General features: G+C 36.5%; 1 protein-coding gene and 1 non-coding gene across 2 annotated transcripts; both read left to right on the forward strand.

Moving 5' to 3' along the window:
* Positions 1 to 520: 520 nt before the first annotated feature.
* kri1 (KRI1 homolog) lies at positions 521 to 11,323 on the forward strand. Its single transcript, XM_022673670.2, has 19 exons — positions 521 to 728; positions 1,868 to 1,947; positions 2,071 to 2,176; positions 2,442 to 2,544; positions 2,951 to 3,011; positions 3,090 to 3,139; positions 3,448 to 3,541; positions 3,668 to 3,745; positions 3,883 to 3,986; positions 4,273 to 4,405; positions 4,549 to 4,644; positions 4,879 to 5,049; positions 5,771 to 5,849; positions 6,490 to 6,635; positions 6,755 to 6,926; positions 7,517 to 7,647; positions 8,717 to 8,781; positions 9,134 to 9,229; positions 10,041 to 11,323. The coding sequence occupies exons 1-19, from the start codon at positions 653 to 655 to the stop codon at positions 10,579 to 10,581; spliced, it is 2,382 nt and encodes a 793-aa protein (XP_022529391.2). The 5' UTR covers positions 521 to 652; the 3' UTR covers positions 10,582 to 11,323.
* Positions 7,754 to 7,852, forward strand: LOC125784548 (Z30 small nucleolar RNA). Its single transcript, XR_007427330.1, has one exon. It is a non-coding gene; the product is annotated as a Z30 small nucleolar RNA (small nucleolar RNA).
* Positions 11,324 to 15,923: the final 4,600 nt, after the last annotated feature.

Genomic DNA, 15,923 nt, shown 5'->3' on the forward strand with positions numbered 1-15,923 from the left:
TACATGTGTATGGTATTTTGTACATATTCTATTGTTATAGTCTGTATTGTGGTCTTGCTGTATACTATTTGTGGGAATATTATTAGTTGTGTGAGGCATCTTTTAACCAATCAGAATCTTTTAATGGACGTTGATTCAATGTGTTAATGGACGTAGATATGACATGTAACATTAAAGATAAATTAATTAATTGATTAATTAATAAATATTATAGTATGGTATGATAAAGAAAGATTATAAAAAAGTGTGTTGGCTGAATGTAAAGATTGTTTTTCCATCATTAACATTAAACGTTATAATGCAATATGCAATGTTCTTTGCTCTCTGGAGAATTCCCCTAATATCCTACCATTTACTGTATATTAATAAGCATGCTTAAGTATATTTAATTATTAAATATATCCCTGCACTGAATATTCAACATATAATACAGAATATCCGCAGTATCTCTGTATTAATATTCATGTATATGTAATACCCGATTGGTCGAAGCTTCTGGTCCTGGATTGGCTGCGTGACTCCAGCAGTCACGTGGTGTGCAGGCTCCCTTCTGCCCATGCTGGCGCAGGGAAGCGTGTTAGCATTAGCAGCGGTCCTGCTGTAAAATTAATAACTAAATTATTAACACTGTTAGCAGCTGTACCGGGCAGCCATGTCGGAACTGAAGATCAACAAGAAGTTTGCAGAGAAATACGACAAATACAGGCAGAAAGAGGAGCTGCAGAAACGTGAGTGTTTAACAGCAGCTTATATTAGCATGCTGGCTAATGCTAATGCTAACCGAGCTCACAGTGCTTCAGTTAGCTACACTGGAGTTTTTACAAGTTAGCTAACCTGGCTAAGTTAACCTAACTACATTTCTGGAGGTGTTTAGAGATTTTGAACAGAGATAATCCTACTTTATCTTTAAAATGTTGTTAATAAGAGTAGCTAAATGATTATTAATTGTTACATGCTGATGCTGCATGGTGTAGTTTTCCTCACGTTGTTCCAAAAGTCTTACTACTTGTAGCTGATGCTGGAACTGTGTGGCACGCCGTAAAATAGCTTAAAGTTACACCGAAAATAAGAAATAAGTCATAACTCTGTTAATACTGGTCAGTACTTTACTTACAGATCTTTATAAACTCTCATTTATAAACTCTCATTTCACAAATCAACTTTGAGATGTTTTCTGCCGTTCTAAAATTAGATCTATAGATTCATTCCAATATAACCATTAATACATAAACTTAATTCCGACTAAATATGTTTAATTACATTGAATTTCGCTTTTTCTTATCTATAATGACATTTGAGATCTAGACTTGAGTAAAAGTACAAGTTGAGTTAAAGTGTTGTTTGAGCTCCACACTTAGGTGGGTCATTTTTTTGGACTTAAGTATTATTAGTAGTTTATTGTAACATTTAGTACTGAATTACTGAAAGTAAAAGTACATCCTGGTATTCTTTAAATATAAAAATAATACATTTTTAGTTCTTACAAACAAATTCACTTTTTAAATTGGCACATTTGAAGCTAAGTAAAGCTATTGTTTCCTTTGTTCCCCCATTTCTATATCAGCATCTAATCTCTTTAGATGTCTGCTTGATGATTGCTGATTATTTGACCAATTAACATCTTTTCCACGACCACAGGACCAAGTCTTTCCGCATATTTGTTTAAGAAATAAGAAGCTATTTACTGCATCAGTTAGGGTTAAATAACTTGTTGCCCCCTGAAACAAAATCAAAGCAGTATATTATTACATGTTGTAGCTTTTAGGCGCATTCAATATTTGATTGAATTCCTGTTTGAAGCTGTGAATTGCAATCTCCAAAAAAAAAAAAAAAAAACTTTTTGTTTTTGTTTTCTGGACTGTTCTAGTGAAGGATCGCTTTGGGGACCAGGATGAAGAAAGTTCCTCTGGGTCTTCAGACTCTGAATCGGATGAGGAGAGTGAAGTGGTAAGACCTTGTTCTTCCATAATAAAATGTAGATTCACCTGTAAAGGCTTCTTGAGATTTCTTCTCATATCTCTGACATTTGTACTTGAAAGATGAACTGAAGAATTCTGATTACGTTTACAGGAACTTGATCCTAAACTGGAGAGGGATTTTTACAGAACACTTTCTCTACTGAAGAAAAAGGACCCAAAGATCTATCAGAAAGATGCAAAGTTCTATGAAGAGGAGGGTATGTGAAGCAGTGTGTCTGTAATAATGTTTTTTTTTTTTTTGGCTGGTAAATATATTTACTGAGTTTAATTTTTGCAGAAACTGCTTTCAGCTGTTTCAGGGTTTACAAATTTATTTTTGTCCTGGGTTGACATAAATTTGTTATTTAATATTAATTATTTAAATGATTTACAATACATAACTCTAAATATATATGTTGTAAACATGTATCCTTAAGTATTGGTCTATTATTGATTTAGTTTGAATTTCTGACTTTTCCACAGCTTCCAGCTCAGGAAGTGATGAGAAACCCTCCATTTCTCAAAAGGCAGAAAAACCAATGTTCCTGAAGGACTATGAGCGTAAAGTCATTTTGGAGAGAGGAGGGTAAGTCAAAGAGTTATAAGCTGGTTAGTGTGTGTATAAATGTTGTGTTTATTCAGAAAATAATTGTAAGAAGGCCCCCCACTCAGTATGTGCAAGAATAGTAGCCAGAACAAATGCAAGAAAATGTTCATGAAGTTTTTTTTTTATTTATTTATCAGGGAGTATTTGGTCTCTTCCCATTCATTAAGATTGGAACTTGGTATTGTGTGAATGGAAATATTTGATAGCATGACATTTTAAAATATGATCTCTGTGAGTGTAAAATTAAAATTTTGTTGCCCATTTTCAGTAGTATAACTTCTGTTATAAAGTAATTACAAGAGTGGTGCTGCCGTTGTATTTTTATATAATAAATGTTCATTGGAAATGATAAATTCCTAAATGTGACTTCTTTTGCCCACTGTAGAAAATATGAGGATGATGAGGACGATAGTGAAGCTGAAGAAGCTGCCAGAAAGATGCAGGAGGTATTGACGCTTAGTACATCAAATGGTGTCATTACTTAACATAGACCATCTTCCTAACCCTGTTATTTCTGTCCACAGAGAGCAATGTCTCCCAGCTACATCCAGGAGCAGGAGGACCTGAAAAAGAGGTAGAAACTGGATCAATATTTAATATTGACTCATATTTATTTTAGTGAGCATTGCATAAATTGGCAAAAATGATTTTTAGACCTCTGTTGTGGGTCTTTTTATTGTTTATATCAATATTGATGTGTCGTATCAACCAAAATGTAGAAATATGTTGTGATATGCGCTTTCACTGTATCGTCCAGCCCCAGTTCTGTGGTTGTCACTCTTAATTCCACTGTCAGTCACCTTTTTACAGTTTTAATTTCCCCTTAAATCTTTTTAATTCTTCATACTTGGAATGTTAAATGTTCAATGGCTTCTCTTGTAGCTTTCAGAAGTTTGTGCAAGATAGTGATGCCGAGGGCAGTGATGAAGAAGAGGGGCAGTTCTTAAAGCGCAGAACCAAAACACAGGAAGAAAAGGTACGAATTTAACATCCTCACATCACAAAGAATATGAAGCTGTGGTCCTTTTTAACGTTGTAAATTTGCTGAAAGTTTCATTTCACTTCATGTTTATTGATCTTTCATTCTTTTTCTGCCCTCTAGGATAAAGAGGAGGCTGATTATGTGGACTGGTTGAAAGGCCAGGCAGAGCTGGAGGGGAAGGATGAAGTTCAGGACATGGTAAATATAGACATTAGACATTCTAATTTCTGTAGGTGTTTCTGACTTTGGTATTTTTATTTGTGAGTTAACCCTTAATTGTTGGTGTCATGTTGATTTCTGATGATATTGTTCTGTTGCTAAACTTGATTTAACAGAAATACCTGAAGGAATACTGGAATGATCCCAAACTGGATGAAAAAGAATTGTTTTTACGTGACTACATCCTGAACAAGGGATACCTGGAAGAAGATGAAGAGAAGTAGGTGAAATGTTATGTGACTGAATGCTTTGACCCTGCTTACTGGATTGTGTCATAATAAGATTTTATCCTCTTGTCTTTACAAATAAGAGGCAACTGCATCCCCAGTTAGTCAGACTGAAATCTGATTGCTGCATGGAACAGAATTTACATGCAAATTTGGTTGTGGAGTTGCGATTATTACAGTTTTTTCGGTTGTTTAGACAGACCTCTATAACACAAGGCTCAGTGGCTCATTGGTTTTTGATTCATTGGAGTAAATAGTTTATTTGTGTCTTGTCTCCAGAATTCCCACCTATGACGAGCTAATGCAGGAGGATGTGGAAGACTCTGAGGAGGAAGGAGAATCATTCCTGCAGCAGCAGGAGAGCTTTGAGAGGAACTACAACTTCCGGTTTGAGGAGCCCGGAGCTCAGCAGGCAAGTACTTATATTAAAAGTACTGTAGTGTGTGTGTGTGTGTGCATGCTTTCTTAGTTCATGGTACGGGATAAAAAATAAAAATAACAAAAACAATATAAAGCAACAAAACGCAAGCATTTTCACACACATTTAACCCACAGATTAAGACCTACCCACGAAACATTGCCACCTCTGTCCGAAGTAAAGATGTCAGGAGGAAGACAAAGAGGGAGGAAGTAAAGGAGAGGAAGAAAAAGGTGAAATATTCTTTTGTTGTTTTTTTGTCCATTTCACTTCTATTTTGTGTTTGTCAAAAAACTACCTTTTTATAGTAACTAAAAAAGGTCAATTCATCACTGATATGTTGTTGAGTCATGTGTCTTAATTCCATTTAATAAGAACCACTCAAAATAAAGTGTAACCAGAAATAAACATGCAAATTTTAATTTGCATGCCTGATGTTGATCCTGGCCTGTGTTCTGTGTGAGTAGGAGAAAGAACAGAAGCAGCAACAGCTGAAGGAGTTGAAGAACCTGAAAAGAGCAGAGATCATGGAGAAGCTGAAGAAACTGCAGGAACTCACAGGGAATAAAGAGCTGGCCTTCAGTGAGGTGGATCTGGATGGAGACTTCGATCCTCAGCAGCACGATCAGCTCATGCAGGTTAGACTGACGAACTGTGGCTGAAAGAGACCTTTTTATAGATATTTTTTTAAAAATACTTTCCTACATTGTCTTTAAGGTCCTTTGACAAGTAAAGGACCTGATAAAATTACTCTCTGAAAGTTGCTTATACTATTTAGATTTAAATGAGACATATGAATAGGAAGTAAAATATTAAATGACTACTTGGTGGGGGGTGCCGAGTGGTCCAGCGTTGAAAAAAGCGCTGCCACTGTGAGTGGCAGGTCGCAGGTTTGAACCCCCGCTCATGCAGCTTTGCCATCAAGCTGCCGGCGCCCAGAGGGAGCAAAATTGGCCCTGCTCCCTCCGGGTGGATAGATGGCGCTCTCTCCCCACATCACTCCTCGGGTGATGTCCACAGCACAGGGCATCTGTGAGCTGATCAGAACCGAGTCGCTGCGCTTTTCTCCGAGTGCGCTGTGATGCTACTCGGCAATGCTGCATCAGCAGCAGCTCGAAAAGAAGCGGTGGCTGACTTCACATGTATCGGAGGAGGCATGTGTTAGTCTTCACCTTCCTGGTGTGTTGGGGCATTACTAGTGATAGGGGGAGTCCTTATGAGTGGGTTGGGTAATTGGCCGTGTAAATTGGGGAGAAAATGGGGAAAATTAGAAATAAAAATGAATTGATGACTGCTTGGTGAATTTTTGTACGTTTTGGTTTTAATTAAACAACGTATTTTTTCTTTTATCGTCTGTAGACAGTTTTTAATGAGGAATATTATGGGGACTGCGAGGAGGAAAAACCGCAGTTTGATGATGAAGATGAGGAGTTGGAGGGTAAGTTATTTTCTGAATTACTTTTTTTTGGAGGAATGTACAGAACCATTTAAAAGTTGTGACAGCTTCTTATTCATCGTTTTTCTTAATTTCTTTATTTATTTATTTTCAACGGTGTAGATTAATATTAAACAATCAAGGGACACATATGGAATTACCTAGTAAACAGTAAAAAAAAAAAAAAAGAAAAAAAAAAGGTAATTGTCCTCCACAATCCCTTGATCTAAACTTGATGAACTGAGATGGTGATTTGAGGTGAGTTGAGATGAGCTGCAGCTTTTAAACTTGAAGGAAAAACAGCAACTATTGTCAGCACCTCCATAAAACTATTCCAGGTGACTCCCCCTCATGAAGACACTGAGATTAAAATACTAAGAGTGTGCAGATCTGTCCTCAGAGATAAATGTGCTGCTTTGAAGAATCTAAAGTATAAAACAACAGCATGTGTTTCTGTATAGCTTTAGTATAGCCTTCGCTATTAAGTTTACAGTGTAAAAAGTCATAAAAACATAGAAAACCCAAGCAGAAAATAGGAAGATTTGTGCCAACTTTTGACTGGTACTGTATATCCAGCAATATTGTAAATAAACTTTCACTGTTTTCAGTATTTCTATGTTATTATGTATCTTTTCTTCGGCAGAACGCTGGAATTGGGACACATGGATGGGTAAGGAAGAGGATGGATATGTAGAAGAGAAAGAATATCAGGAGCAGGAGGAGGAGGAGGGAGAGAATGAGGGTGGAGAGCAGAGCTACCAGCCGGACTGTGAGGATCCGGACTTTATTGTAAGAGCATTTCAAAGCACTGCAATCTTGTGATTAATTTACCTTCCTTTTATAAGTTCAGTAAACATTAAATATGGGAGGTTTAATTTCAGCATTTCTGCTCTGTGTTACTTGAACAGATGGATGCAGACTACGATCCCAGTCAGCATGCACTCTCTAAGAAGCAGAAGAAGAAACTGAAAGATCTGAAGAAGAAGATGAGCAGAGAGGATGCTCCGCTGATGGGCAAAAAGAGGAAGAAATCTCGCTTTGCTGAAATCATCACTCAGAACAAGCCAGTTTTTGACCCACGTAAGTTAACTAAAATATAAATAAATAAAATAAAACCTCTATCTTTCATTCCTGTTTATTTATGTGTTCTAAACTACATTTTATTACAATTATGCAAACAACATGCTCACGGTTTGATAGACAAACTTTGATAGAAAACCTTTAGAATGAAGTAAAATGGAACAAATGTATTTGCAAACATTTCTGTATTAAATAATATATTTTTTAAATTGGTCTTGCATAATATTCAAATTTTCTTAGATACAGACTCAGCATTTAAAGAAATAAACACTTGAAATAGATAAATCAGGGGGCTCCGGGTGGTCTAGCAGACTAGCAAATATTTGGCAACTGGAATGATTTGAACAGAGATGGCAAATAATTTTGCTTTATGATTTATGACTTTTTTGTTTATGATGTATTTTGTCATTGTGTGTTTTGGTATGTTTGCTGAGACGTTAAAAATATTAAGGCTTTTGTAGGTTAGATTTAATTTTAAGTGGTGAAATCAGCAGCACATTTTAAGACAATTTGATAGATATTTATTTAATTTTGATCATTTCAGTTATTTATTTAATTTATTGATTTTATTTTACTTTTATATTTTTTAGATGAGAAGTCGTTTGAGCAGTACCTAGATGAGTACTACAAATTGGACTTTGAGGACATCATAGATGACCTGCCCTGCAGGTTCCGCTACAGAGAAGTGGTGCCCAATGACTTTGGTCTGAGCACTGATGAGGTGAGTCATTTTGAAATGTTTTTCTCTTGTTAGTTAATTCTCCTTCTCTTCGTGTTTAATTGCTGTGCAGGCCAGTAGGCTGTAAGCTTGGTTGAATAATCTGATCTTGCGATGATGAGCATTCGATTATGTCTGACCTGGTATTGTGTCTCCTCCGGGAACAGCTCTGACCAGGGCCTGAGGACCTAATCTTCTCTCTGAGCAAACTGTAGAGCAAGGGTCTTCAAATCTGGACCCCGAGTTTAGTTTGGCCATGAAGTGTGAGAAATACTGCTTCCTGGTACAAGCAGTCGTCATCTCACCCCTCGACTACTGAAATGCCCTACTAACTGGCCTCCCGGCCTGTGTAGTAAAACCACTCCAGATGATCCAGAACGCAGCAGCACGTCTGGTCTTCAACCAGCCAAAACGAGCACATGTCACCCCACTGCTCATTGAGCTCCATTGGCTACCAGTTGCTGCTCGTATCAAATTCAAAACTCTTACAATCGCCTACAAGCTGATGACAGAACAGCTCCTTCCTACCTGCACTCACTCCTGAAAGCTTACGCTACCTCCCGGCCGCTGCTCTCCTCAAATAAACGTCAAACAAACAAACATTCACACAAAGCAATCCAGACTGTTCTCATACAGAGTTCCCCAATGGTGGAACAAACTACCTTCCACTATCAGATCAGGAGAATCTCTCACTATCTTTAATAAACTCCTGAAGACAGAGCTCTTCAAAGAGCACTTACTCTCCTAACACCTCTAACAAACTAACTAATTCTAACCTCATTTCCTTCTTCCCCTTCTTCACTCCTCTATCCCATTATTTCCCTTCGACCTCCTTTAGGCCCTATCTAAAGATGTTTTATTTTTAACTTCTATTACTTTTGTACTTCACTATTGTAAGTCTCTTTGGACAAAAGTGTCTGCCAAATATAATGTAATGTAATGTAAATACTCAGAATCCCAAACAATTACATCAGTTGTTTCTTTAAGTCTAGTTATTACAAAATCCAGGACTAGAAACTGAAGTCTATATATAATGGCTGTGGTTTTGCTCTGACTGTTCATATGATTGCAGATCTTGGCAGCAGATGAGAAGGAGCTGAATCGCTGGTGTTCGCTGAAGAAGACCTGCATGTACAGGTACGGCGTAATTGTACAGGAATAGGTGTTGTGATTTTGATAAATTTTTTGCTGCACATTAAATTAAACAGGGCTTAATACACTCTTATGTAATGAAATGTACAATTGGGTCAGTGTTCTTTTAAGATCTAATGATGTCCTCCATATGCTTTAGAAAGTTCATTCTTGATACAATAAGATACATTGATGATGCAATAAAATTGCTGAAGACCAGGATCTACTATAGTTTAATATTTAGTTCATAGATTTGGGGACAAGTTGGACCGGACCACCTGTGTAAAAGTGATTATAGCTTTAACAGCACTGTATGATTTTCTAACTCTTTTGACTTCTCTGCGTTTATTTCTGGCAGGAGTGAGAATGAAGAGCTCTGTGACGTGAAGAACTACCAGATCAAAGCTAAAAATGTCAATAAGAAGAAACAAGTCTTCACTTCCTTATACACTGAGTGAGTACTTATATTCTACATTTGAGTTTAAAATGGTTCTGTTACTACTACTACTACTACTACTACTACTACTACTACTACAGTATAGTCATGCGTGTGTTAGACAATATGTGAAGTGTTAAAATGGAGGGTTTCCTCCTTCCCTTTCTTCTCTCCTGCTTTTTAAAAAATTCCATCCACACAGCTGTGAAATTAAAAACCGATTCCAAATAGTTTTAAATTCATTTAGCCACTTTTTAAGCCAGACAGACAATACAGCACAGTAATACAAAAAGTGCAAGAATATATACAAGAAAAACCTATATATGGTAAATAGAATTATGTAAAAATATGCTAATTTTCACCGTTGAATAAATAAGCCTTTTCACTTATTTGGCTGAACATTCAAAGAGTGAATAATGAGAATATTTGCCCAAAACAGAACAAAATAAAACTTTAAATTAGTATTTTGATTTTTTTTTATGTAGTCCAAATGCTTTTTGTATTTACATTATTGTTCAGTATGAAGTATTTAGTATTTTCATTATTTGACCAAACACCAATTTTTTTTTTTTTGCAATTCTCAGCCAAATCATTGCTGAATGTTCGGATAATACCCAATAGAACAAATGCTTTAAAAATATTCAGATACGTTGTGGAGCCTAACTATTAAGGAGCAAAAAAGATAAAAATATTTCTTTCAGAAGTGTTTGAGGTGAATTTCAAGTGAGTTTGTTTATTAGTTTAGATATGTTGTATTGTTATTTATTTGATTAATCTGTATTAGTCCTAAGAACCAAGCTTTTATTAAATGCTTCACTATTCCACTCAGGGATGATGAACTACCTGGCCAGTCAGACACTAAAGTGAAGATGGGTAAGAAGAGGAGGGACCGGCTGAAGAACGCAGAGAACTCGGAGAAAGGACTGATGAAGGAGGAGGAGGAGGAGAATGAGGGGGCGGAGTCTATTTCAGGAGCTTCAGCGTCTAAATTGTCAGATGATGTTGCAGCCGAAGCTCTGACTGTGCTTAAAAAGGACGAGGAGGAGGAGGATGATTCAGAGTTCCTGGTTCCGAAGAAGAAGAAGATGAAAGTGGAGAGAACTGCTGTTAAAGAGGAAAGCAGAGCGTCTCACAAAGAAAAGCCCAGGACTGAGAAGCCCAAGCGGCTGAAGAAACGTCCGCAGGGCGGGCGGCTGATTTCTCGCAGTGCTCTCACAGTCAGAATGGGAGGCCAAGATTTCAGCAGGCAGAGACTGAGAGCGTACGGCCTGAACCCCAACAAGCTGCATTTCAGACAATTTTACAGGCAGAAACGAAAAGACACAGAAAAGCCAGAGAAGCTGAAAAACAAAACTGAGGAAACTAATTAAGAGCTGGTGTTAAGACTGACATGGTTAATAAGGGACTAAGATTTTACTGAGTGGGCTTTACGTGAACATTGTAATCTGATTATAAACAGATATCTGCAGTTATCTGATCATTCAAGTAGACTTTTCAAAAATCCAGTTAATACTGCATTATGCTGATTGGCCATCAGCAGCCAGAGTCAGAGAGAGAAAACACAATTGGCCGTGCTTTTCCTTTCTTACGGTGGGTAGATGGCTCTCTCTCTCCTCTCGCCACATCTCTTCCATGTTTCTGATGTTTGTCTGCACAGTCGTCTGTTAGCTGATGTATCAAAACTGGGCATGCGGTGCTTTCCTCTGAGTGCACTGGCCAAGCACTGATGCATCATTGGCTAGTTACAAAGCAAAAATCCAATTATTTTCCTGCACATGTAAACACAAAAGTTCATGTAAACACAAAAGTTCATGTAAACACAAAAGTTCATGTAAACATGTTGATAAGATTACTGACCAAAAAATGCTCTGCAGTAATCGGATTATGAAGTGCATAATGTGTAAGTGCACACTCACTGTTTTGGGAACCATTGAACATTTTTTTCTATTGGCTAAAAATATCAGTGCATACTGATGTACAGTTACACTGTGTAGTCAAATATAGAATAATAATAAATGATACAGTGGAGTTTCAGTTTTACATACACATTTCACATTTCAGCTGTTCAATTCCTCTTGTTTAATATATTAAAAATAAATATTTTATAAAAGGCTTGTTTTCACATTTTTGTGTACAAAGAAACATGCATGTATAACAGTGTCTTGCATTAAGACATGACATTTATATCAATGCTTTAGTAAACATTTGTTGTAATATGTTCTCAGAAGGCTTGAATCACTGTTTTTAAATATCTGATTTAATTGTGGTCATATTTTCTTTAAATTGCAATAATTTTTTTTCAATTAGATTTTAGTTAATGAGAAGACCAGGGTCCTCTAATAAGGACGTTACGCTCTCTGTTTGAATTGAATTGCTTTACAATATATTTAAATCTTTTAGACAATGAATTCAAACTACTTTTTGTAAAAAAAAAAATCAATCTGTGTTTGAATCACAGACAGGGATTATTAATTCTAATTTAAGTCTATATTTTCCTTTCAATGTTAAATCTCCATTCAAAATGTTGTGTAGTCCAGGACTAGGCTTAATTTATAAACAAAATAAATTAATTATTTTGAAAAAAATACTTTATTAAACACAATTTATAAACAAAAAGTAAAAGCTATATACAGTTTATATAGTCTTTAGAAAACAAATCTTTACATTTATGTATTAGAAATGTTTTTTTAAGAAGTTTAGTACAGTATTAATATTAACATGAATGAGAAAATTATTACGAATAAAATGCAGTTCAGTAAAAATGCTCTGGAAAAAGAGACCACTTAAAAACTATGAGTTTCTTTGATTTTTTGCCAAATTGAAAACCTCTGGAATATAATCAAGAGGAAGATGGATGATCACAATCCATCAAACTAAGCTGAACTGCTTGAATTTTTGCATCAGGAGTGGCATAAAGTTATCCAAATCAGTGTGTAAGACTGGTGGAGGAGAACATGCCAAGATGCATGAAAACTGTGATTAAAAACCAGAGATATTCCACCAAATATTGATTTCTGAACTCTTAAAATTTTATTAATATGAACTTGTTTTCTTTGCATTATTTAAGGTCCATTTTCTGCAAATAATTACTCAAAATGACAATATATTTACTTGGAATTTGGGAGTAATGTCCGTAGTTTAAAGAATAAAACAACAATGTTAATTTTACTCAAACATATACCTATAAATAGCAAAATCAGATAAACTGATTCAGAAACTGAAGTGGCCTCTTAATTTTTTTCCAGAGCTGTGTATCGTATTGAATGTTTAAATAAACCATACAGGCTGTATTTGCACCAATCCGCCACAAGGCGTCGCATTTTTTCTTTCACAGATTAGTCAAGAGCAGAGACTGTAAAAAAGATGGACGCCGTGTCTCCGTTCCCATTCATTCAATGAAAATGAAGCCAAAATCTTCCGCCATGTTGGCGATCCTGCCACCTGATTCTGCGCAGTAGAGACCAGAGGAGGGAGAAAGACTGTGGATAGCAACCTACTCATTTGAATAACCCCGCCCCTGAGGGCTGCCTCGGTCACAGACTGCAGAGCGGGGCGGAGCGGAGCTGACGGTCTGTTATTGGACCCGCCCATAAGCAGCCCTTTTACAATACCCACACCTTTTTTGAATAGAGCTGAATAACGTTTTAAAAACCGAATTCTGTGGGGATATAAAAAATTGACAATATAAGCAGAGGTTACACTAGCTGTTGAATTTAAATAATGGAGTAAGAATTATCGTATATTAGAAAAAAATGTGATTGAAAGTTGTCTGTTTTGCCATTGAAACCTATGGGGATGGGTGGAGTTACACAGCTTTCTGCAGCCGTACAGCAGGGGGCGCCCGACCTGTGGTGGCTTCACTTTTGAGAGACGATGCTCTGTCCAGCTATACACAGTCTATGGTCAAGAGTCGTTTTATGGCGAGTTCGCCCCATAGACTCTGGTTCGCCGCCTGGTCCAAAATGAATGGAGGTGAATGGAGTTAAACCATAGGCGTGCACACATAGACATCAATTCTGCCCTTTATTAACCAAAGTGCCCTTTTGAAACTTCGTTTTTTTTTGTTTAATTATTATTATTATTGTTATTATTATTATTATTATTATTATTATTATTATTATTATTAAGATTTTACTGAAGCCGTGTTGAAATTATCTTTTGAAAACCTGTGCGATTAAAAACGAGTGAAAACAGAATGCCCTGAAATCAGCTCGCACACCTCTCTCTTCCTCTGTCACGTGACCCCGCGCGGTTGCGCAAGCATAGGCCAATCACGAAGCCGGTTCAGGAAGAAAATCCCGCCTCTTAATAGAAACAGCCAATCAGCTCGCTGGTTTTGCGGAGCGCGGAAGAGAGTGGGGAAGCCCCCCTTTGCTGTGGAGGATTTGTAGAGTTTTCTTTTTTAGATTTAGCAGCCGGGTGCAGCGAGCTGACGTTAAAATAGATCTGGATATACAGCGATTTTTCTAAAAGGTAACGGAGCTTACCATGTACACTGTTATGAGATTATTTCTGAGAGCTGGTTAAAAATAAACGACTCAAAACCCACAGATCAAACCCTCTGTGAGCTTGTGATAGTCATTGTGACTTGTAGACTAGGATTACTGTAAATTATAATGAAGGAAAATTATTTTAGCTAGTTTAACTAGTTAGCTAGAAGCTGGATGTAATGGATAGACAGAATTTAGTACAGTACTTAATGTAGGTAGTTTAAAGCAGTTTCTTAACCCATCCATATGATCAGCTAATAAACTCTCATTTATTGAGTTTACCTGTTAAAATCCCTTAGCCCCTTAGATTTAGTGATGGAATATATCTGGTCCTAAAAGTAAAAGCTCATTTAACTAACAGACTAGGAGGGTTTGTTAGTTTTTACGTAAAAGACCACCATCATAGGTACTTTTGGTCGAAAAAAAGGTGGCGTAAATGTAAATATACAAATATACAACAGAATTGACATGCCAATACATAATAATAATAATACTAATAATAATAATATATGTTATATTCTTTTAAACATTACCTCATCAGTTTTTTTATCATATATTTTTATATAGTTCAGACATTTATATACATCAGACCTTTACTAAGATGTAACTAATAATAAACAGAAGTACAAAAAGAATGGTTTATTTGTGATTAAAGGTAATTCCACAAATGTTGTTCTAAGAGACTATAAAATGGGCTTATTCAAATAAGCAGATTACATTATATTATATTACATTATAGATGTGTCCCCCCCAATATCAAACCTGCTCCTACGTCCTTGCTAGCAAGGCACACTAGATGCGCTGCAGCAGCAGTTCAGTTCAGCGAGTCTTCAGCACAGCACGCACAGCACGTGTCCCACCAGCCAGGTGTTGTGCAGTAATATGTCTCATACAGCACCAAACTACTATGTATTTTATCAGTTGGTGGTGTGACATTTTTATGGAGTCAAAAAAGGGTCATAAAGATTTTGAGTTTGTAAAACAGAAGTCACAAATGTACTGAAACTTGTAACTGCGTTTAAACAACTGCATGCACGAAAATCCAAATCCACAAATTAACTGGAATGTGCAAACTTGAAACAGAAAGTAATATTAATAATAATTCAAATGTACAAATGCGAAAAAATATTTTAATTATATATAAATATATATTTTTTAATTTGTAAATCCAATCTCTTGAATGTGTGAATCAGTACTGCTCAAATGGCTTAAGCTGGGTCAGACCAAAAATCACATTGAATTTGTGAGGTTGTAAATGTGACAGTGGGTGTTTTTCACTGTGGAGCTAAAAATCCTCTCATTCACCTTCTCTGCTGCGGGTGCGAAGCTCTAGCTGCAGTTGCGAATTTTGACCCTGTTTTGACGCCTGATTGATGAACCAATAGGAAAGCTTTATCTGGACCAATCAGATTACGGGGTTTGTTTAACCAATCAGAACAATGGGTGGGTCTCTGCAGCTCAGAGTACTGGGCATGTCGAAAGGTGGTCGTCTATTGGTCTATTGGAGCTGACGTTCCACGTGGCCGCCATTTTGGAGTCGGCCACCATGCGCCCCCCAGTGGATCAATTTACACTGAGGAAGGAGTTTAATAAACCGATAATATTCACAACTCTACCAATTTACACACGGTTTGGTTTGTTACAAACAGCAGAGATGTAGTAATGATACAGGACGCTGTCACACATTACAAATATGTGCTTTCATGCTGAAATACTTTACATTATGCTCTTTATCAAAGACAGACATATGGTATAGCATATTAATTAGTACATAAATTAATTAATTTATTAATATATATATATATATATATATATATATATATATATATATATATATATGTGTGTGTGTGTGTGTGTGTGTGTGTGTGCATCTATGTACATAAATATAAAATTAATTCATATAATTAGAACATAATATAAAGTATTTCAGCATGAAAGCACGTATTTGTAATGTGTAAATCAGGTAAAAAATTGGTAGAGTTATGAATATTATTGTTTTATTAAACTCCTTCCTCTGTGTAAATTAATCCACCGGGGGCGCATGGTGGCTGACTCCAAAATGGCGGCCACACTTTCGACACGCCCACACCTTTCGACACGCCCAGTACTCTGAGCTGCAGAGACCCACCCATTGTTCTGATTGGTTAAACAAACCCCGTAATCTGATTGGTCCGGATAAAGCTTTCCTATTGGTTCATCAATCAGGCGTCAAAACAGGGTCA

Source organism: Astyanax mexicanus, chromosome 19 (genome assembly GCF_023375975.1).
Source record: "Astyanax mexicanus isolate ESR-SI-001 chromosome 19, AstMex3_surface, whole genome shotgun sequence".
Taxonomy (NCBI): domain Eukaryota; kingdom Metazoa; phylum Chordata; class Actinopteri; order Characiformes; family Acestrorhamphidae; genus Astyanax; species Astyanax mexicanus.

Coding starts and splice junctions, on each gene's coding strand:
- kri1 (XM_022673670.2), top strand. CDS start 653: ATGTCGGAACTGAAGATCAACAAGAAGTTTGCAGAGAAATACGACAAA. Junction 2,177..2,441: donor AAAGTTCTATGAAGAGGAGG/GTATGTGAAGCA, acceptor ACTTTTCCACAG/CTTCCAGCTCAGGAAGTGAT. Junction 9,230..10,040: donor TTCACTTCCTTATACACTGA/GTGAGTACTTAT, acceptor TATTCCACTCAG/GGATGATGAACTACCTGGCC.